Raw genomic sequence first — 22,456 nt, forward strand, 5'->3', positions numbered from 1 at the left:
CGTCAGAGTGTGAACGTAAAATTCATGTTTTCTGATACAAAATTATAATATATCCACTTAAGATAAAATACTGTGGTCATAGAGTGTGAAAATAAAAATTCATGTTTTGTGGCCAGACAAGAAAAATTTACACAGACCCTCTCTGGCCTCCTGCCTCCCCCCGCTACTGTGCACTGTGTCTCAGTTAAGCAGCGACAAACCTGCCCATTGGCAGAAGCACCTGCTCAACCACAAAGAGCAACACCTGCCAGCACCAGTGGGACAACTCCTTTAAGACAACGTTCCTTCCTTCTTTTTGGTCACGCCACTCGGCTTACTGGAACCCGTGCCCCCTGCAGTGGAAGGGCAGAGTCTTAAATCACTGGACCGCCAGGAGTCCCACATTCCTTCTTAATCTTGTAAGGGCCAAGATGACCCATGACCCCTAACTTGCCTGATTGTGTAAGCTGTCAATAATGCGTCATCAAGTCTCAAAAAACTTATGCAAAACTGTGTTTTGACTTCTAATGGGAGGAACAGTTCTCGGGGCCTTCTGAGAGGCTGTTCCCAGGTTATAATTCTCAGTTTGGCTCAAATAAATTTTTCCATTTCTTTCTTAGATCGACTCAAAGAGAACAAGATAAACTTAAAACTACCGACATAGAAAAACATCCAAAATACCCCGCACAGGTAAAAAAATAAATAAAGTTACACAACAGCATGCACAGCAAGGATACTTTAATAGAAATGGCAAGGACTAGTTTACACATGGGAAAAGAGCGGTTATTTTGAAAGCAGAGAAGGAGTACTGAAAGAAACTTTCTTTTTATAATTTGTCTTTTTCTAGAGATTACCAAACAAACTGAAATGTTCTTAGAGAACACAAGAAACGAAGCAAATAAAAACATTGTCGGAGAGCTTAAAATGTGAGGTTAACTGATAACACTGCAGTAACCGCACACTGGTCCCTAACACAGACATTTCAGACATGAGATTTAAAGATACACTGAAAACAAACACTTTTTACAAATTATATGGAACACTTAAAACATAATCTAGGAATATTGGACATTAATTCTTAATTCAAAGTAATGACATTCACAGACTACGTCTTGGTGCCAGCCAATATGGAGTTGACTTGTGTCAGCTTAATCATTCACCTTGCTAAAATTCAATGATTATGATTCAGCTTTATAAGGTTAAGCAAGTCTTCCAGGCAATACTAATATAACTTTCTCAAATACAAACATTTGTACCAGCAAGGAAATTATTAAAATGTATATAAATTATGTTCAGGGGCTTGATTAAAAGGCTGTCTATATAGAAAGGCACGTCACCTTAGAAAGAATATAAGCACAAAAACACTTAATCGAATATAATATGCCAGGACATTCTCTTAGTTATGTTACATAGCAAACTGCATGTCTATAAAAGTCATTCTGTTATATACGAACTGAAAAACATATATATATATATATATATATATATATTTTTTTTTTTTTTTTAAAGCCCTTGACATGGAGGAGTGAAATATGCCTGCATTAAGCACAGAAACTCAGAGCTTTATGAACTGCATGTCTCCAGCTGGCTCCCAGGCGCCACTGAAAACTGTCACCAGCCTCAGAAAGACAGGATGGTCTTGTTAATGATCTCCACCGCCTCTAGAATCTCATCCTCCTTGATCACAAGCGGGGGCGCAAACCTAATGATGTCGCCGTGGGTTGGCTTGGCCAGAAGTCCATTATCTCGCAGTCGCAGACACACCTTCCAAGCATCACAATCTAGTAAAGAAAACCATCCAGAGTATGCTGATCAATGATAAGGAGCCTGCAGGGGTGGGGCCGGCCTGGCAAAAACGGAATTCCCAGTACCCACTCAAGAAAGGCAGCTCTGAGTTACAAGCTTGCTTTTGGCTCCTACTCTTAAAAATGAAGCTACTTTTCAGCAATGGTTTGAATGGTATGATCAGATATGGTTTTTGTTGGGTTTTTGACCTAGCAAAAAAAACATGCTAAGGCAGATGTAATTAATTATATGAAGAAAGTGAAAGTGAAGTCACTCAGTCGTGTCCGACTCTTTTCGACCCCATGGACTGTAGCCTATCAGGCTCCTCCATCCATGGGATTTTCCAGGCAAGAGTGTGGAGAGGATTGCCATTTCCTTCTCCAGGGGATCTTCCCGACCCAGGAATCGAACCCGGTCTCCTGCATTGCAGGTAGACGCTTTACCGTCTGAGCCACCGGGGAAGCCCATCATATGAGGAACCAATGCATAAAAGAACTAAGGTCTGATACAGATAACTAACAGGCACAGAATAAGCAACATTCAAACCCAGTGACCATTACACGTTTCTAACCTGGATTTTGCTTCCTAAGCTGGTAAAACTAGACTCTCAGGATCCTCAAAACCCTGATTGCAACAGAAAACACCGAAGGGGCCACGGCCAGTGCCTGAGCCCCGCTCTAGACCCATCAAATCAGAGTCTGTGCAGTGAGGCTAGGCTTGGATTAATTTGTTAAAAAGCTCCCCAGGTGATTCTAAAATGCAGTCAAGGTTAAAACCATTGCTTTGAAAAGGAAGGGTTATGGCAAGAAAATCCAACCAGGAACTCTTATGGGTTACAAATGATGTGTTAAACACCAAATGCTCAGTTAAGTGGCAGCTGGGGTTATTTTTATTACCAACATCGCCATTATCATTCCTATTATTACTGCTGCTCCTACTTATCACTACTGATTTGCAAAGCGAAGGAGTAAAGGAGAGCAGAGAGGAAACTGCAAAGTGCTCTGTGCTGTCTTCCTAACAGAAACCAAACTGAACTCTCCAAGTACTGTATAAATAACCTAGGGCGGAATAACAAATGACTTGAAGGAATACGTAGGTGAAATAGTCAAATGTGCCTTCTTGTAGGAAACAGCTATATTTCTAAGACCATTAATATAAATCAGGTAATAAGAGTACTGCATGCGTATGTGCTAAGTTGCCTCAGTCATGTCCCAACTCTTTGCAACACCATAGACTGTAGCCCACCAGGCTCCTCTGTCCATGGGATTCTCCAGGCAACAACACTGGAGTGGGTTGCCATGCCCTCCTCCGGGGGATCTTCCCGACCCAGGGGTCAAATCCATGTCTCTTGTGTCTCCTGCACTGGCAGGCAGGTTCTTTACCACTAGTGCTACTTGGAAAGCCCAGGAAGAGTACTAGGCAGAGCCAATGACTTGGTCAATAGGAGGCCAGTCAACAGTTTCAGAGGAACCCAAAGACCAGAAAAAATACCATTTGCATTTTGAGCTTTTCCTATAAGAATGAATGAAGTGAAGTTGCTCAGTCATGTCCGACTCTTTGCGACCCCATGGACTGTAGCCCACCAGGCTCCCCAATCCGTGGGATTTTCTAGGCAAGAATACTAGAGTCGGTTGCCATTTCCTTCTCCAGGGGATCTTCCCGACCTAGAGATCAAACCCGGGTCTCCTGCATTGTGGGCAGACGCTTTATCGTCTGAGCCACCAAGGAATCCCTCTCCTGAAAGAACAGTACCTTGTAAAATATTTTGTCTCCATACCTTTGGTTTCTCTGATAACAATAGCATTTAGTAATCCTTTTCCTCTTACAGTCGTTACAACATCAGAAGGCAGTTTCATGAGTTCATTTCTCAAGATGATACCCATTTTCTCTGCATTTTCAGCAAGGTTTTCTTCTTCCAAAACCTATGTTTCAAGAGAAATTACACATATATTAAAGACTGCTTTTTCATGTTGCTCTTTGGAGGGGAATGGGAACTACAAGCAAAGGAAGAAGAGGATCAGATAAAGACCAGAGTAACTTAACTTTCACTTCTATTTTTCAAAGCCTATACCAGTTTAATTTCTCATCACGTAACAGACACTCACTCAGACAGAGCCTTGCTTTATTCAAAAACCCATCATTAATTTGATTCTGTGGCAGAATGAAGATTAAATTTGTTTAATGCAACTGATAAATTTTCTTCTTAGGTAAATAAATCAATGGGCTGAACACATTTTTTAACTGCAATAGAATTTCCTTTGGCTTCTTCTTCCTACTAAAAAGTCCATCCTCAGAGATTACATAACAATTTTATGCCTTTGTAGGCACTTGAGGAGTAAGTCTGAAAGCGTTCAAATCCCCGCTTTAACGACAATAAGAAACCACGTGGGCTAAGCCAGAGACTTCACAGGCCAGCCTGGCCACAGAGGGAGAGCTCTAGGTGGACAGGCCAGGACCTGTGGGCCCAAAGCCCTGGGAGACTGCAAACTTGGGAAGCCCACGCAATCCTTCTCTATACTTCATGGTCTGTAATATACTGCAATCTTGTAACATTTCTTACTACACCAGTGAGCTTAGACTTAAAAGTCACTTCAGCACCACCTCCAGGATACTGGCTACCATATAGTTCAGTTCAGTAGCTCAGTCGTGTCTGACTCTTTGCGACCCCGTGGACTGCAGCATGCCTCCCGGTCCATCACCAACTCTCGGAGTTCACTCAAACTCATGTTCATTGAGTCAGTGATGTCATCCAACCCTCTCATCCTCTGTTGTCTCCTTCTCCTCCCGCCTTCAATCTTTCCCAGCATCAGGGTCTTTTCCAATGAGTCAATTCTTCATATCAGGTGGCCAGAGCACTGAAGTTTCAGCTTCAGCATTGGTCCTTCCAATGAACATTCAGGACTGATCTCCCTTAGGATGGCCTGCTTGGCTCTCCTGAGAGCTGCCATCAGGTTTTACCTCCAGGGCTGCGATGGCCACTCGGCAGCCCAGCGGATTGCCTCCGTACGTAGAACCATGTTCCCCTGGCTTAATGGTCAGCATTATTTCATCATCACACAACACTGCGGACACCTAAAAGACAGAAGAAAATTAAGCGCGGACCAAGTCTCTTCTCAGATGAACCACTCTTATTCTTATAGAAACAGATATTTATGAAGCAGATACTAAATCTGACATGAAGCTGCAACCAACAAGAGCCATGCGTCAGCCTCCTTAAGCACAGTGGCAGGACGAGGACCGCCCTAACACGTTCCAAGCACACTGGGCACGGTTCAGTGGTGCGGAGTAATATTCTGGAACTAAAAGAAAGCTACTTCTGCAATGATATAATTTAGAATTCTTTCCACTCTCAGGGTGAAATGCCTTAATTGCTTAGAAAATAATGTTCTGCACTACACATTCAGAGCCCTTTAATCCACACCAATTGCTGGCTCTGAACAAACCCAAGAAAAGGATTAACAATTAAATGTTAATTTTTTCCAATCTCTGCATTAATCAGTCAATGGTTTTAAACAATTAGTATGTTTCTAAACTATGGCAAAAAAGCATAGACGTCTACAGGAGTACTCTGGAGATAAAATGGTTCCATCCAAAATAAACGCAGTGAAGCAAACCCAAGGTACACTCAATTCTCCAGTTAAACTAAGTGGGGTTAACCATGGAACTCTGAAATGTTTTTATCACACATATTCCAGGTGACCTATGTATATAAACCACTAAGTAAAACCAAACCCCCAGAAAGGCACAGTCAGTCATGTAAAAATATCTCAGGGATTCATGAGAATAGGGAAAATACAGAGAGTGGTTGAGCATTCAACTTACAGGGTATAAACCACCAGAAAGTGCCTTTCCTAGAAGGACAATATCAGGTCGGACATTTTCGTGGTCAATAGCCAGCCATCTCCCAGTTCTGGCCAAGCCTGTCTGTATTTCATCAGCAATAAACAGAACCTATTGCAAAACAACAAAATAACATAAATGAAAATAGCATATGAAAATAATCAATTATTTCCATAGCGAAATACTTATCTTTATTTTACTCTTTCCTGCACAAATTTGTCATTCTGACATCCCCTCAGATTTGTGAAAACATTCTAATTACCCACATGACTTCAATACTGCAGGACATACAATTATTTCCTGTCAGGCCACCCTGTCCCCACAGGCCCACTCTGCACTGTTCCACACAGTGGAAGGGCTGGTATGCAAAGTGAGGGTTTTGTGGGGGGTTTCTGAATAGAACTACTCTCTGGGAACAGATTTCTAATTTATTTCTCAACTATTTGTTAATATGTACTTCTTATTACTATTTACTAGTTTGGTGGAAGAAGAGGGGGAGAGAGCTTAAATTCTGGAGCAAAGGGATACAACAAAGGCTTTGAGAAGAATCCAAGCACAGGCTGCTGGGGCAGAGAGGAAGGAGCCGGGCTGAGGGTCCACCAGGGCCCAGCCAGTAAAGTCAGCTTCTCTGCAGCCTGCTGCTAGAAAGTTCTATCAGCCCTAGAAAGTTCTATCAGCCCTAGAAAGTTCAGAGGCTCTTAGAATGAAGCCTCCTTCTAGTGGAAAGGTGATGCAATCTTTGAGCTTATCCTATCGGCCAAATCCTAAGTGAGGCAGGCAAGTCCGCGGCTTTGACCTGGTGCTGGGTGCAGAGCTCGCGGACGCCCACGAGGTAGCCTGGATCCGGAACAACGACGCCCGCTTCACCCTGGATTGGTTCCACCATGAACGCAGCAACGTTTGGGTCCTGAAGTGCACGCTATGGAAACAGCATGAGTATGTTCTTAGTAACTTCCTTTCAAATCTATTTGGAAATCTGAAGTCATACAACGCACGTGTTTTCCAGTAAGAGTAAGTGTGCAAATTAAGTTTTCACACTAACTTATATTCCGACTTCCAAGCACAACTTTTCTGACAATCAATTACAATCAAAAAGCTCCAAATACCTCAGCTTTAAGCTACTCCATCCTGTATTTTCTAATACAATACTCAAATGTACTGCAAATAAAAACTAGTGAAAATGGCCTTTTAAAACGCCATTAAATAGATACATTAAAAGTGCATCTTTTTATTTTAGAAGTCTTCCACTTCATAATTTTAAAAAGCTGGCTGAAAACTCACTAATTTTGTCTATTAAAGTAATTAACAGGTAATACTCAAGTTAATACTTATGTAGGAGACAAATCTAACGGTTAGTTGGCAGTTAGGATTAGGCCGTGGAACCTGGTTTCCACATGTTAGCAACTAACTGACCATTACAGAGAACAGCGTGAATCCCGGCCCGACTTAAGCATAAGTTATGAGATTATGACTCTCGGTACAATCAGATGTCTGTTTTCAATTCATACATTGAACAAATGCAGGTTCTATGTACTATGAGCTAAAGCACCGTGATACTAGGTGAAGTACCTCAAGGGCGGGCAGATCATTATACGGAATGATGTCGAAACCCGGCATGAACGGTCCAAAACCATCGTAACTGGTGGGGTCAGTGGAGCTGGAGACAGCAGACAGTGTTCTACCCCAGAAGTTCCCAGCTAGGAAGAAGAAACAAACAGTCAGTTTCTTCAAACCCCCCAGTTTAATTTCACAGTTCCCCAAAAATACTCCAGAAAGCTTTTTGTTTTCCTGGCCACGATGCAGTACTTGTGGGATCTTAGTTCCTGGACGGCTCTACTGAGGCTCCCAACTGTAACACATAGCATAGTCCCTGAGGAGAGATATTTGTCTTTTCTTTCAATAATCCCAAACCCTAAAAACTGAGGCATTCAATACGTGTTTTTCTAGAGACAGTTTTTCTAGACACAGTTATGATAGTGACATGAAAAAACGACTATCCTTCATAGAGAATCTGTACTTCTCCTTTTAAAAATCCAACACTACAGGCTAACTATTCTACAGAATGAGTTTTATATTTCATTTGGATAAAATATCCTCAGGCAGTCTGAAAACTTTCAATTTGCCTTCCGTGGTGTTATAAGCTATTATGCACTAGAAGACAAACGTTGACCTTTATTCAGGAACAATTTTTACCCATTAATTTGTTTCATTAATAATCTGAAGACTGATTAATAATGTCAGGCACTGCTCTAGGTGTTGGGGACAGAATGATGGCTGGCAAGCTCCCTGCCCCCAAGGAGCTTCTGTGCTATTAGGGAAGACACACCACGACAGAAACCGGTGAAGCGAATGCACAAGGTGATGTCAATGTGGTTAAATTCAAGAAAAGAAACAAACTAGAGTAAGAGAGGCTTGGAGTTTCTCCCGATTTTATTTATTTTTTTTTCTCCCACTTTTAAAAAAAATGTCTTCTCACCCCCAATGCCAGCAGCAACTCAATTAACCCAGTGCTGAATTATGCTTTTGAACTGCGGTGTTGGAGAAGACTCTTGAGAATCCCTTGGACTACAAGGAGATCCAACCAGTTCATCCTAAAGGAGACCAGTCCTGGGTGTTCATTGGAAGGACTGATGCTGAAGCTGAAACTCCAATACTTTGGCCACCTCATGCGAAGAGGTGACTCATCTGAAAAGACCCTGATGCTGGGAAAGATTGAAGGCAGGAGGAGAAGGGGACGACAGAGGATGAGATGGCTGGATGGCATCACTGACTCGATGGACAGGAGTTTGAGTAACTCTGGGAGTTGATGATGGACAGGGAGGCCTGGCATGCTGCAGTCCATGGGGTTGCAAAGAGTCAGACATGACTAAGCGACTGAACTGAACTGAATTATTATTCCAAGTTGATTTCATAGCATCCTTCAGTACAACTCCTGCAGAGCCTCTCTCAGCTATGAGTAATCCCTGCTTGGCTTGTCCACAAGCAACAGCATTATTGATTCTGCCCAGGCTTGTTTAAGACAAAATGTGCCAATAGCCTACTTGCTCTCCGCCATGGGCCTCAGCAGGCTCACGCCCCGCAGCTTACCCTGCTGAATAAGGGATTGCAGCTGGGGCACAGTCCTCTGTCTCTTCCTACTGACTTCTCTCAATGCCTGGGAGAAACATCTTTGCGCCCTGTGCTAATATGAGAGAGACTGCACACGGTCTGTAAGGAGGAAAGTCACCAGAAAGGCCATTTTTGTTTGCAAGAGACAGTTATGTTGCCTTACAACTAAAGGCACGAAATTCCAAAATGGCAGATCAGAGAGCTGGGCAGGGACTTTCTTCCTCAGAAACAGGAATTGGTCACCGCCCCCTCCCCAGACACCAAACTTTGGCTGGCCATCAGATGAACTCTAGATTCTACTGTATTATGGGCCTTATAATTTAGCTATGTGTGTTCACAGGCAAAGTATTTCATGATTTCAACCATCACAAGAAAGAATCTCAACCGTGTGCAGTGACAAATTTCTCCATATATGTTTTTAAAAATTAAAATCGAAGTTTTAGAAAAGAAAAAGTCAGAACCTTTCCCAAAGTCAGACTAAATCAATAATCTAAATTAACTGTTGGTCTCCCTACTCAGTATATAAGTCATTCCTCTTAACCATTTGCAGAAATATATCGGGGGCAATGCCAGCCCTCCTCGTCCAACAGCTTTTAACAACACGGCACAATAATATCTCATAGTGTTTGAGATACACTAGGTTCAAACTTCATATCATGCCTAGGACATGACCCTACACGAACATAACCCAACCTCAAAATCTCACAAAACTGCTGCAACATTTTTGTATGATGCTTGCATCAGCAAAACTGTCTCATTAACCAGAAAACTGCTATGGAAAAAATCAGATAAGCAGATGGGAAATAAATCACACGGTCACTCACTCTAGGGAGGGAGGGATAGGGAGTTATAAGAGCATCCAAGAACTACTTGGAAATGAACCCAAGAAAAGGAAATCTCTCAATTTTTATGCAACATTCAATGTATCATGCATGGGTAAGTCACTTCAGTCATGTCTGACTCTTTGAGACTCTGTGGACTGTAGCCCACCAGGCTCCTGTGTCCATGCCATTTCCTTCTCCAGGGGATCTTCCCAACCCAGGAAGGGAAACTGCCGTCTCTTAGGCCTCTTGCATTAGCAGGCGGGTTCTTTACCACTAGCACCACCTGGGAAGCCTCGATATTACATATATGAGACAAATACATTTGCAATATCTCATCATAAGTTAATAGTAACTAACAATTTTATGTAAAGTAAAATAGTAACTAACAATTTTATGTTTCAATCACAGCAGTCAACGCTGAATTTTACATACCTGCAAAAACAATCTTTGCTTTGTATTTCGGGATCCCCTTGACAGTATACCCCCATTTACGAGCAAGCTTGCAAGCAGTCTCTCCAGCCTCCACTCCTACCCAAGAGAACATTTTAAAATATCAGTTTTAAAAAATGTTTTAAATTACCAGAAAACAAGAAGATTTTCTTGGCTATTTTAACCAAAAAAAAAAAAAAAAAAAAAAAGGAAATGTTTTACCTGTATTCATAGGAAGAACTTTGTGGTAGTTGAAAAGTTTAGTAACATACTCTTCATATTCACCAAGCACGTTATTGTAGAAAGCCCTAGATGTTAAGGTCAACTTGTCCACTTGACTTTTCAAAGCATCCACAATCTTTGGATGACAATGCCCCTGGTTGACAGCACTGTAAGCACTCAGAAAGTCAAAATATTTTCTGCCTTCAACATCCCATACGTAAATGCCTAGAACATAAGGAAAATAATTTTAGAAAAATCACTAAATTACATAACCTTCAAAGATTAAGACTGCTAGCCAGCCCTCTGAATACCTACGTATGGACCTCCAGTTAACAGAGAATTGTGGTTAAAGCATATTTTTACTCAAGCATGATAAACTTTGGTTTATATGGAATTATATTTTATCTGTTCAGCATCAATTTACACATTTACTAAAAAACAGCAGTAACGTGAAAAGATTTTATAAACTCTAGAGTAAAACCTTTATTCCTGGAAACCTGTTTATCATTTAAGGCTGGATTTTTTTTTTTTTTTCCTTCCTTTTTCTTCTTTGCCGTGCCACGAGGTTTGTGGCATTCTCAGTTCCCTGACCAGGGATTAAACCCAGGTCACGTCAGAGAAGCCCAAAGTCCTAATCACTAGGCCACCAGAGAACTCCTAAAGTTGGAATTTAAAGGAAGTTACACAAAACATAAAAATTGCGATTAATTGACTGTAAAAACCAACAAAATGAAAACAAATACTTCCAAATCACACATCTATTTAGTAAGGATCTACTATCCAGAACTCCTACAACTCAACAAGGTATACAAGCCAATTAAAAACTGGCAAACGGAACTGCCTGGCAGTCCCGTGGTTAAAACTCCACACTTCCATTGCCAAGAGCCCCAGGTTCAATCCCTGGGAGGAACTCGTATCCCACAGGCTGCGTAGCACGGCCCAAAAAAAAAGAAGGTAAAGAACTTGAATGGACATTTCTCCAAACAAGACAAACAAATGACCAACCAGCACATGAAAAGATGCTATCATTAGTCATTAGAGAAAAACGCACACCAAAACCACAATGGTAGCACTTACTACCACTGGGGTGGCTATCACTTCTTAAAAAGGAAAACGAGAATTGGCAAGGATGTGTAGAAACTGAAACTCGCATATATAACTAGTTGGAATGTAAAGTGGTGCAAGAGCTGTTGAAAACAGCTTGGGGGTTCCTCACAAGTTAAAGTGAAACATAAAATACCGTATGACCCCGCAACCGAACGCCTAGAAGTGGAAGACAGGTGTTCAAACAGAAATGTGTTATTTGAAATAGCCAAAAGGCAGAAATAACCCAAATGTCCATCAACTGATTAAAGGACACACACGTGCTATCTCCGTAAAATGGAGAACTTAATTCAACCATAAGTAGCGATGCATCCTAACTTGTGCTACAACATGGAAGAACCTTGAAAACATGGGGCTACGTGAAACAGGTCACATGTTGTCTGTCCCCATTTACATGAAACATCTAGAATAGGCAAGTCTGTAGCAACAAAAAGCAGATGAGTAGCTGCCAGGTTCTAGGGGAGGAAGCAGTGGGGAGTGTGGGACTCCTTTGGGGATAATGGAAAATGTTCTAGAACGAGGCAGTGGTGACAGCTGGAAGGTGGACAACATTGTGAACGTGCTCACTGCCTCACTGCCACTGACTTAAACACTGGTTCAAACGGCGAATTTTATGCTATGTACTTTTTATAACAATTCTTTTAAGCTGACCATAGATATTAAAATGTATTAGGTGCTCACCTAATTTCTGCCATGTACTTAACATACTTAAAGGTGCTTTTGTCCTTTATCTCATCAAAAACCCTCTATGAGCACCATCCTTACGCTACAGAGGTTAAGAAGTAGATGTTTAGATTATAACTAGCCCAAGCTGGCATGCATGCAACCAGGACTTGAACCCAGTCAGATTCTAGAGTGCATGCTCTGCTACTGTAGGTAAAGAACATTTTTACAAATCGGTAAAATATAAACCTAGATCTTCATCTGTTCAGAAGGAGCTTTATTTATTACAGTACTGGTCCCAAATCAAAAAAACATATAGGCAAATGACTATTAGCTTCTGGCCCAGAGCTAAGTAATAAACTTCGGCTCGATTTGAAAATGGCTGTTATTTCAAAATATGGATTAAATCACCATTTGGCAACAATCAGTAATCATTTATTCAGACAAGAATCATTAACGGATGCTAAAAGTGGGAGTAAAAGTTTTTTACACCTTACCAGTCATTCCCAAATGGATGTTCATGCTAAAAATTATTGGCCTGTACTCTGCAAAAATATCAAGGTCAAGAAACCAAATACTGAGGAATTATTCTGGATTAGACTAAACAGCCCTGAAAACCAAATGCAACCCATGGTGTGACGTTTTCTTTTGCTACACAGGACAAGCGAGATCTGAATCAGGCCTGTAGATTAGAGAGCAGTGCTGTGCCATTGTGAATTTCCTGATTTTGATAATTACACTTTGTTATGTAAAACAGTCTTTGTGTTTCAGAAAAGGCACAAATATTTGGGGGTAAAGAGGCATGTCTGCAACTTCCTCTCAAATGGTTCAAGGAAAAAAAATGTATGTGTGTTTCTGGACAAAGATGATTATGCAAGTGCAATTAAAAAAAAAAAAAGGACTTGGGAAATCTGGGTGAAGAGCAACAAAAGAGAAATTCTAGTGCTACTGTGGCACCTTTTTACACCAAAATAAAAGTTAAAGGGGAAATAGTGACAACAATATTATAGTATTTTGCTCGTGTATTATACATTCCCTCCTGGCAAGTCCATCGTGACCTTGCATTCCCCACAGCACCTAACACAGCAAGCATCAGAGACTCAATAGATGTTGAATTAATCATACCTGCAGTACAGAAATTAAATGCCTCTAGAAAAATGTACAGTGAGAAAATATAATAGCAAGTTTTACAAAAAGGTAAAGCAAAGAATCGGGGGTGGTGCAAAGGGTGAAAACATACCCTTCCCTCTCTCCAGGGCTACAGGTAAAGGATGGTAGTTGTGGGCACCATATTTAGATTCCCGTTCAAAAATGTAATCAGAGGACGGAGGGCCTTGAACGGTTTTTTTAGTTGCAACAGATGTAGCAGAAGCCACTGAAGAATGAACTCCACGACCAAGGCCAGCAACAGTCTGCAAACGCGCTAGTTTGGAAAGCATGATGTCCTTCAAGTGGGAATATCACCGACCTGTCCAAAGAAAAGAGAAGGCATAACGAATAAGACACTTCGCAGGGTGGGTGGATGTCTACTCATCAACTATATACTTGGAGCGCTCACCAAAGAATCAGGAAAATAAGAGAGAACGGAGGTCTTAACTGCAAATGGAAAGCAACATTTAAAAATTGTATAAAAAATTTTTAATTGAAAAAATAAAATAAAAAAAACAAAAACAACAACAACAAAAAAGAACTAACACCTGACTCCTGCCTTTGGGGAACTTGAAGGGCAACGGGGCAAACAAGTGGATACACAAGTAAATAAACTCCAAAGGACGTACACAAGCACAAAGCGCTCGAGGCTAGACGTCCAAGAGAACAGGGAAGAACCGTGCAAAGTAGACGCTTTTACTTTTCCCCAAACACCCTTCTGCACCATCTGACAAGCTTGGGGCAGTCAGGCAAGGCTGAACAGCACAGGCTCGGAAAGAGCTGAACCACCATTCGAAAGGTATTTATGCGGGGGTGTGAGAGCCCAAAGGCAAAAACCAAATCAGAGATGCCGGCTGCCCTGGGGTGGGGGCAGGGAGGGCAGGGAGGCCAGAGATCATGGGGGCAGGGACAGAGGCACCGAGAACTACTTTGCATATCAACTTGGTCCTCCTGCAAGGAGTGAGGAAATTAGGGAAGAATTTGGTTTCCACAAAGGGACCAGAGACCATCCTAAAGTAAAAGCAATAGCGGTGGGGTGGAAAAGTAATTCCTTAGGGGAAGGCGACGGCACCCCACTCCAGTACTCTTGCCTGGAAAATCCCATGGATGGAGGAGCCTGGTGGGCTGCAGTCCATGGGGTCACTAGGAGTCGGACACGACTAAGCGACTTCACTTTCACTTCTCACTTTCATGCATTGGAGAAGGAAATGGCAACCCACTCCAGTGTTCTTGCCTGGAGAATCCCAGGGATGGGGAGCCTGGTGGGCTGCCATCTATGGGGTTGCACAGAGTCGGACACGACTGAAGCGACTTAGCAGCAGCAGAAGGGAAGGGCTTTCTAAATTTAGTGCAGGAAAGACAGAAACTACAACAGGTAAAATCTGCGGGACTTCCCAGGCGGTAGAGTGGTTAAAAACACTCCAGTGGTTAAAACCCCACGCTCCCAATACAGGGATTCAGGGGGCGTGGGACTGATCCCTGCTCCGGGAACTAAGATTCCACATGCTTCATGGCATGACCAAAAAAAAAGGTAAAATCTTATTATTTAGCCACAATTATCTAAAACGTCTCTCGGTTAAAATAATCACAAACAAAGACGGGGGAAAAAGTTTTGCAATTTCTAACAAATAGCCTTTGAAGAGCTTTTACATTGAGAGGAACAGACCAAAAACACAGCAAAACAATGTATGAGAGGAAAGGTCACAGCTCCCAGAAGAAACCGGCTACTCTGTTAGGATGATCGCTTCTGTGAAATTAACCCCCCTCAAAAAGCTTCACCACAAAAGCAGCTGAAGGAGAAAAAGGCAACGAGGAGCTAAAGCACCTCAAACTACGAGCTGAGAAGTTGAGTAATAAGTCCTAAATATCACGAGCAAACTGGCATTTACTGACCATCTATTTATATATTCCAATGTCATCGCTGCTCTCACCCCCCAGCACCAGCCCTAAAACCAGCCCCCACCAGCTGCAGCCCGCTTTGTGGCCACCTGTATCATTAACAGTCACGACAAGCCGCGACGCACAGACTGAGCCCACGTATAGACTGAAGTAACTAAGAAAAACAACAAGGAAATTGGGGACAATCCAGAACAATCATGGCAGGGGAGGGGGGCATGCTTTTTAAAGATACATTTCAAGATTAATGGAAAGTTGCCAACACTAGGCATACTTTATACGCCTAAGCTTTTAAAAAATGACCAGTTAACTCACGTTTCAAGAGAAATCTATTAATGACAAGTCAGGCCATGCAAATCTCCAGCATTCAGTTGGAGCTGCCCAATTAGCAAAAGCTAATACTTGGAACTTGGCTTGCTTTGCCTTCAACTTGGCACTAGCCATTAAATCCGGTATGTTCAGGAATGTGCTAAAAGAAAATCCAGCGCTTTGTGTGCCAAGACTCACCAACTAGCCTGTCCTCCCACAGCTGAGATTACAACAAGGATTTTTAACCCGAGATCCTGGACGTCTTCAGAAGGTCCAATGACTCCTGAAATAAAATGCAGAATTATAAGCATAAGTGCATCTCTTTTTTTTTTTTTTTTTGGAAGGAAAAGATCCCTAATTTCTAGCAGATGTTATTTCAAAGAAATACGTGTTAACAACAATAAAAAAAATTATATAAGAATCATTCATGGGAGATAGCCATTAGCAAAAAAAGCAAAAATTCTAGTTATACTAGACAGAAATTCCCTAAAACGCTAAGTCTAAAACATTGATTTTTAGCTCTATTGCTTGAGTAGAGACTCAGAATTAGTGCTCTGTTTGACCAACTAAAAAGTTAAAATGAGGTACTTTCCTAGTTCAGTGGTAAGACTGTGCTCCCAATGCAGGAGGCCTGGGTTTGATCCCAGGTCATGTAGCCATAGGCTACAACACAAGTTTGCATGCTGAAACTAAGAGCGGATGCAGCCAGATAAATAAAGAATTTTTTTTTTTTCAAGAGCAACACGTTAACTTTTGCCTTGATTAAATCAACAACAACAACAAAAAAAAACAGTGCTACTTACATATACTTTTAACTGAAACACTTTCTGAAAAGAACTGCAACTAGAATAAAAGCCTTAGAAGTGTTGTGCTCTTAGACCACCAATTTCACTCTCAAGATTAGATCCTAAAGCAACACTCAGGAATGCGGTGAAACATTCATTAATGAAAGACGTTCAACGATATGAGAATAGTTCAACATAATCGCATAATAGCATATTGCTATTTAAAATAATCAGTTTTCAATGACATGGAGATGTTTTATGACATGTTTAAGTGAAAAAAAAATACAATCACATATACAGTGTTCAACTCAACAAAAAATATACCCAAGGATGTTCACGATGGTTACCTTTCCACTGTTCTATATTTTCCACGTTTCCTAATGATCAAGAGTTACATTTATAAGGACTTCCCTGGTGGTCCAGTGACTAAGACTTTGCCCTCCCAATGCAGGGGACATGGGTTCGATCCCTGGTAAGGGAACAAAGATTACTGCATGCTGCACAGATAGGGCCCCCCCAGAAAAGGCAGAAAGCACTCCCCCCGCCAAAAAAGAGGTGCTTGCTAAGTCACTTCAGTTGTGTCCAACTCTTTGCCACCCCATGAACTGTAGCCCCACCAGGCTTCTCTGTCCATGGGATTCTCCAGGCAAGAATACTGGAATGGGTTGCTGTGCCCTCCTTCAGGGGATCTTCCCAACCCAGGGATTGAACTCACATCTCCTGCCATATCAGGCGGGTTCTTTACCACTAGAACCACCTGAGAAGCCAGGTGTGTGTATCTGTGTATTGGGCGGGGGGGTATTAAAAAAAAATACTAAAACCTCTCTAAACAGGAACATTGTGAGAAAGGAATCTTTGAAATTATCTAAATTGAACATTTTCCTTTTATACAAGTCATTTGTTCAGCTCATTCGCAAAAGAAATGGGACAAAATATCCATTTACATGCCAAGTTCATAACTACAACTTACTAACAGTAACATCCAAAACATTACTAATACTCATGCTTAAGGTTTTTAAAGATGAACTCTGAATATTTAATTCAACTGGTAAAAGTCCCGCTGTTCAATGCATTAAATGTACTAGGATCCTGTAAGTACATTTCTATTAAAAAGCCTTCTGTGTTCAAGTTACTGTGCTTGGCACAACATAAGAAATATTAGAGGAGAATTAAGATGGGCTTAAAAATAGCCAGCATCAACAATTTCCTCTTCCAAAAAGGCTTGGAAAACCAGAAGAGTAGACCATAAGGTCCTCAGAGTTTGAAAATCAGGACTTAAATTCTAGCTTGGGCTATTAAGAGTAACTTTATTTGGATGATTTTGTCCATTTTTTTTAGCTTCAATGTCCCCACTTGCAAAATGAAGTTGAAGCCACTCAAGGCCATTACTGAGGATTACATGAGATAACATTAAAGCATCAAACTTAGCACAAAATGACCAATTATTAACAGTTCCTTCTTGCCTTAAATTAACAAGGAAATTAGTTAATCTCTGCAACATTAAAAAAAAAAAGTCAACTGTGCCAGGGTTTCTTTTTTAAAACTGGAGCTCTTTTCTTCTAAAAAAAAAAAAAAAAAACTGGAGCTCTTTTCTTCTAAAAGTTTGTTTCTATTGACAAAAAATAAGGAACACAAGAAAATTACCTGAAATTCCATACTTCTGTGATAATCACTAACGTTTTTATCTTGTTTCTATGAATAAATACTATACATCTTAGCTCCCTTTCACACTTCCCTACTGAATTTACCACATCAGACCTTCTATGACTCCCAGGACCTCTGCACAGATTTTTGTCACATGTTCTAACACCTCAAGACACTTGTTTTCATGCCTGTCCACCTGAAAAGACAGTACTCCTTTCATGCCTGTACTCCTTAAAAAGACAGTAACTATGTCTTAAAATTCACTCTGCATCCCCAGAACCTAGCCCAGGTTTGGGCATTCCTTATCTGTCAAATGAATGAGGTCATTCCTAAACAGACTTAAGAGGGAATCTAGACAGATAAATAGCAAGGCCCTCCAGACAGATGGTTAAATCACTGACTCCTAAAGGATGGAGCAGAGTCTAAGAGGAGGCTAGTATGACATCACCAAGAAAAATCTTTTCATCATGAGTTCCCTTCATTAGATCAGCTCACTCCAGGTTGTGCATTTAACCTAGGCTCCTGGAGAAAAGGACAAAGAGTTACTGACAACAAAAATTTTAATACTGAATATTTTCAGTAAAACACATAATTAACAAGGTCCTTCTTCAAGCTATTATTAGACCAATCCAATCCATCCTATCTACACTAGAACATACCTAAAATAGAATTCCATAAAAGGCTGCATTCTGAAGAGTTCTAGGAGAACGAAATGGCAACCCACTCCAGCGTTCTTGCCTGGAGAATCCCTGGGACAGGGGAGCCTGGTGGGCTGCCGTCTGTGGGGTCGCACTGAGTCGGACACGACTGAAGCAACTTAGCAGCAGCATGAAGTACTATTTTTTAATATCATTATAAAAGGAAAACCAGCATGAATTCATCAGAAAGCCACTTAAAATATTCCACCTGAGGAAGAGTTTGGTTTTACTACTTTTGTCAAATATTTACTTTTCTTGAGGCAACCATTCACAAATACAGTCCTTTTTGGAAAGTTCAGCCAACAAAAGTTTAGGGTTTTGTTGGTTGTTTTTTTTTTACGTAATCTGGCTCAGAGTCAACTCAAGTGCGTCACTGGCAAACACCTTAAGCTGTTACTACTGAAAATGTACTGACACAGTTAGGTCACACCCTCCACACACCTCCAAAATCCACTCACCACTAACTTTAAATGTGGATTTCACCCATCCCTGGGAACTCAGTAAAGGGCGTAAACTATGCCCACAAGTTACTGTAACAGAGGAGGAGTATGGGTGGAAATAAAAATACAGCCTCTTTGAGGCGGGGGGGGGGGGGGGGGGGGGGGGGGGGGGGAGGGGTGGAGGTCTTTTTCAGAATTTTTACCATTCCAAGTTATACTGGGTCTTTTGGGAAGCAGATGGAAAACTAATCTTGAGCACCATGAAAAACTGCAAACCCAAAACAGTACCTTTACTATTTAAATCTCACTAAAAGATTTTACTTTCCCACCAGGCTGTTATAGTCAGGAACTAGATTTTCTTAAGACAGAACCAGGATATTCTAATGAAAGAAGCCTATTGTTCCCAGTGGATTAAGATGAAGAGCGCGTATTACATATCTAAAGAACAGTTCCAGGTTCCAATGGAAAGAACAAGTTTCCCTATAGAAACTCTTAGAACTCCGAAGAGACTGAGAACTGAGAAGGAAGTAATTTCTTAAAGCCACTTCATTCCAAAGTCACTTCTCCTCCCACCCCCCCACCCCCCCTTAATTTATCACCTTATCAGAGGTGAAAACTGAACCTCAAGAAGGTAAGAAATACGGTAACAGAGGGAGGAGAGTAGGTCACTGAGTACAGGTGTCCCACTCAATTCAACCAGAATGTATTAAATGCTCAGCACAGTTGGCGAAGAAACTCGAACGATGACGTCTTCGTGCTCGAAGTCCTGTAGAGCCCAACCCCTTGACATCACGTCGTTAACCTGAACGCTACGGTAAGGCTCTACCTGCCTGATGACTTATTTGAACAAAGGCTGGAGGAGAAAAGGAGATAGGTTATGGGAGGGGAGGAGATGGGCAGGTAGCTACAGGGGCCCCCAGAGCTGCCCGGGTGGGCTCGGACCCCTTCTCAATAAGAGTCGGGGCGCCCCACTCTTGTAGGCAAAACTCCATGGGTTTACCGAGCAGTCCCGCGTATCCAGAATGCGACCCGCCCCGCGCGCCGGCGCCCTAAAGGGCCTCCTTCCGGAAACCCCCAAGGCGCCCGAGAGGCTCCAGGCCGAGGCGCAGGGACCCTGGGCCGCCTGGGGCCCCGGCGCGGGCTGGGGGATACTGCAAGCCGGGGAGGGCGGGGGCGGAGCGCCGGCCAGACCGGCTCCGCCCGCTCTGGCAGGCGGAGGTGCCACATCCACAGCCTCCCTCTCTGTCCTCCTGCCTCCGGGCCGGGATGCGCCGCGCCCTGCCCGCCCGGATTACGCGCGGGCCGGCGGCTCTCCGGGCCACTCCCCTCCCCGCGCCCCAGATGCCCCGGGAGTCCGGGGCCCGCTGCGCAAAGCCGCTGCGCAGGCGGAGCCTGCCCTTCGGGTGGAGGCCCAGCGCGCCCCCTCCGCGCGCTCCCCGCAACCTGGGACCCGAGCCGCTCACGCCCGCCTCGCCCCGCCCCGCGCCGCCGCGGCCCGGAGGGCCCGGCCCCTGCCCAAGCTGCGGCCCCCCGCACGGATACCTGGCGGCACCTCCAAGGCTAGCCCGGGGACACGCGGCGTCCAAGGATCAGCTGCGTCGACGGCGACGCGTCACAGAGCTTAAGATGCGCCTGCTGCCCCGCCCCCCGCGGACGCCTTTGCCGCCCATTGGCCGGCGGCGAAGGACTGGCCACCAATCGCCGTGGGCCCGCCCCCCGCCCCGGTGCACCGCATCCCGTACTCGGACCGGGCGCTGGTTCGAGCCGTTCTCCTGCGCCTTCCGCTCCCCGCAATTCCGGGCAGCGGTCGGGGTCGGTACCTGAGTTCAGGCGCCTGCCTGGATCCGTGCCTTTTCATCGATTCCCCTCACCGCCCTCCCTTTGCTGGCGAGAAAACAAGGTCCGAAGGGGTGAAACGCAGGACTGGACCTCCAGACCTGCGTTCTTCCCGGGGTTGCGCTTCCAGGCCTTTGCCTCGCGGAGCCTTCTGTGTGTGCAGGCCGCCCGCCTGTACTGGCTCCGGACAGGAGTTGCGGCCGCCGTGCCCTTGAACTCTGGTATGCTGCAGCGCTTGTCTCCACTGCAGCGGAAAGCCCACTGCCCCCTCCTCGTGGCTGCTGGTAGATACTGAAATGAGGGCAAAACGCTCTGTAAATTTGTATGCGGCGCCCTGCACAATCCGTTAGAAAACCCAGAAGTGGGAATGCACAGGCTAGGGTAATAGCTGCTGCTGCTGCTGCTGCTAAGCCGCTTCAGTTGTGCCCGACTTTGTGCGACCCCAGGGACGGCAGCCTACCAGGCTCCCCCGTCCCTGGGATTCTCCAGGCAAGAACACTGGAGTAGGTTGCCATTTCCTTCTCCAATGCATGAAAGTGAAAAGTGAAAGTGAAGTCGCTCAGTCGTGTCCGACTCTTAGCGACCCCGTGAACTGCAGCCTACCAGCCTCCTCCGTCCATGGGATTTTCCAGGCAAGAGTACTGGAGTGGGTTGCCATTGCTTTCTCCACAGGGTAATAGCCTCGGGGTAAAAGAATATGCCTGCCAATGCGGGAGATGTAGGAGATGCAGGTTCCATCCCCGGATGGGAAAGATCCCCAGAGAAGAAAATGGCAACCCACTCCAGTATTCTTGCCTGGGAAATCCCATGGACATAGGAGCGTGGCGGGCTATAGTCCACGAAGTCCCAAAGAGTCGGATATGAGCACGCAGGCCACCTCATGTTAGAACCGGAAGAGACCATGCCATCGTGTAGTCTACACCATTTTTGTTACATATTGGGAAACAGCTGGGAGTGAAGAAAGCAGCTTACCGAGGGTTATCCCACGCTTGGGCAGACTCCTGCGTGCCGGCCACCCCTCTCTGAGGGCGGTTGCAGAGAGCCCCCAGAAATCCGACTGCACCTCAGCCTGGGTTCCCTTAGACTGCCCTAACCAGGCAGGGTCCCATCTGAAAACGAGTGGCACACTCCAAAATGGAAAATTGAGGTGTATTTGTTAAAGGAATCATTTAAGTGTAAAGGCATAAACCACAGGGACAGAGGAGCAGCCTGGGGCTAGTGCACCAGGAAGGGCCATGGTCAACCCTAGGCCTAAAGGGGCTGTTTCCAGGATCCAAAGACAAAGAAAGGGAAGGCCACCTGCCTGGGCAGAGGTCTTCGGTGACCTCCTAGGAAGGGAGCTGGGGTAAGCAGGATCCTGACCTCCCATCTCCTTCCAGGGCTTTCCATGGACTGAGCCCATTAGGAAGCCAGAGACCTAGGGAGCTGGGCGACGGCAGTCCTTGCAGGGCAGCCTCCTGGCAGGCGGGCTGGGTGGGGAAGGGTGGAGACTACATGGGCAAGAGGACAATTGGAAGTCATTCAACACAGACAGCCAGCTAAGATTAAACCTTAGGTGAGTAGAAAGAAAAGTCAAAGCTATCTGGTAAAGGCTGGAAAACGTGTGGGCACAGAGGCCAAGCTGTAAACAGCAGAGCCTGGGTCTGCTGATGTCCAGAGCTAGACACCAAAAAGGGATTCAGTCCTCGTGATTCCATCTGTCTTAGACCAAGGTCAGTTATTCTCCTTGTTACGGCTGTGCCCTC

General features: G+C 43.9%; 1 protein-coding gene across 2 annotated transcripts; it reads right to left on the reverse strand.

Annotated features, from left to right (window-relative positions):
* Nucleotides 1-700: 700 nt before the first annotated feature.
* Nucleotides 701-20,561, reverse strand: OAT (ornithine aminotransferase). Of its 2 annotated transcripts, XM_006080420.3 has the most exons (11): nucleotides 20,418-20,561; nucleotides 15,507-15,591; nucleotides 13,195-13,422; nucleotides 10,188-10,412; nucleotides 9,969-10,064; nucleotides 7,174-7,301; nucleotides 6,401-6,523; nucleotides 5,587-5,715; nucleotides 4,723-4,836; nucleotides 3,542-3,686; nucleotides 701-1,760 (listed from the first exon to the last, which is right to left on the reverse strand). In XM_006080420.3, exons 3-11 carry the CDS (start codon nucleotides 13,391-13,393, stop codon nucleotides 1,600-1,602), a joined length of 1,320 nt encoding a protein of 439 aa, XP_006080482.2. In that variant the 5' UTR covers nucleotides 13,394-13,422; nucleotides 15,507-15,591; nucleotides 20,418-20,561; the 3' UTR covers nucleotides 701-1,599. The 2 variants fall into 2 exon arrangements, with proteins under 2 accessions (XP_006080482.2, XP_044791491.1); XM_044935556.1 differs by lacking the exon at nucleotides 15,507-15,591 and having other exon boundaries at nucleotides 20,418-20,438.
* Between the last annotated feature and the right edge of the window lie 1,895 nt (nucleotides 20,562-22,456).

The sequence above is a fragment of the Bubalus bubalis genome, chromosome 23 (assembly GCF_019923935.1).
Source record: "Bubalus bubalis isolate 160015118507 breed Murrah chromosome 23, NDDB_SH_1, whole genome shotgun sequence".
In the NCBI taxonomy this organism is placed as follows: Eukaryota; Metazoa; Chordata; class Mammalia; order Artiodactyla; family Bovidae; genus Bubalus; species Bubalus bubalis.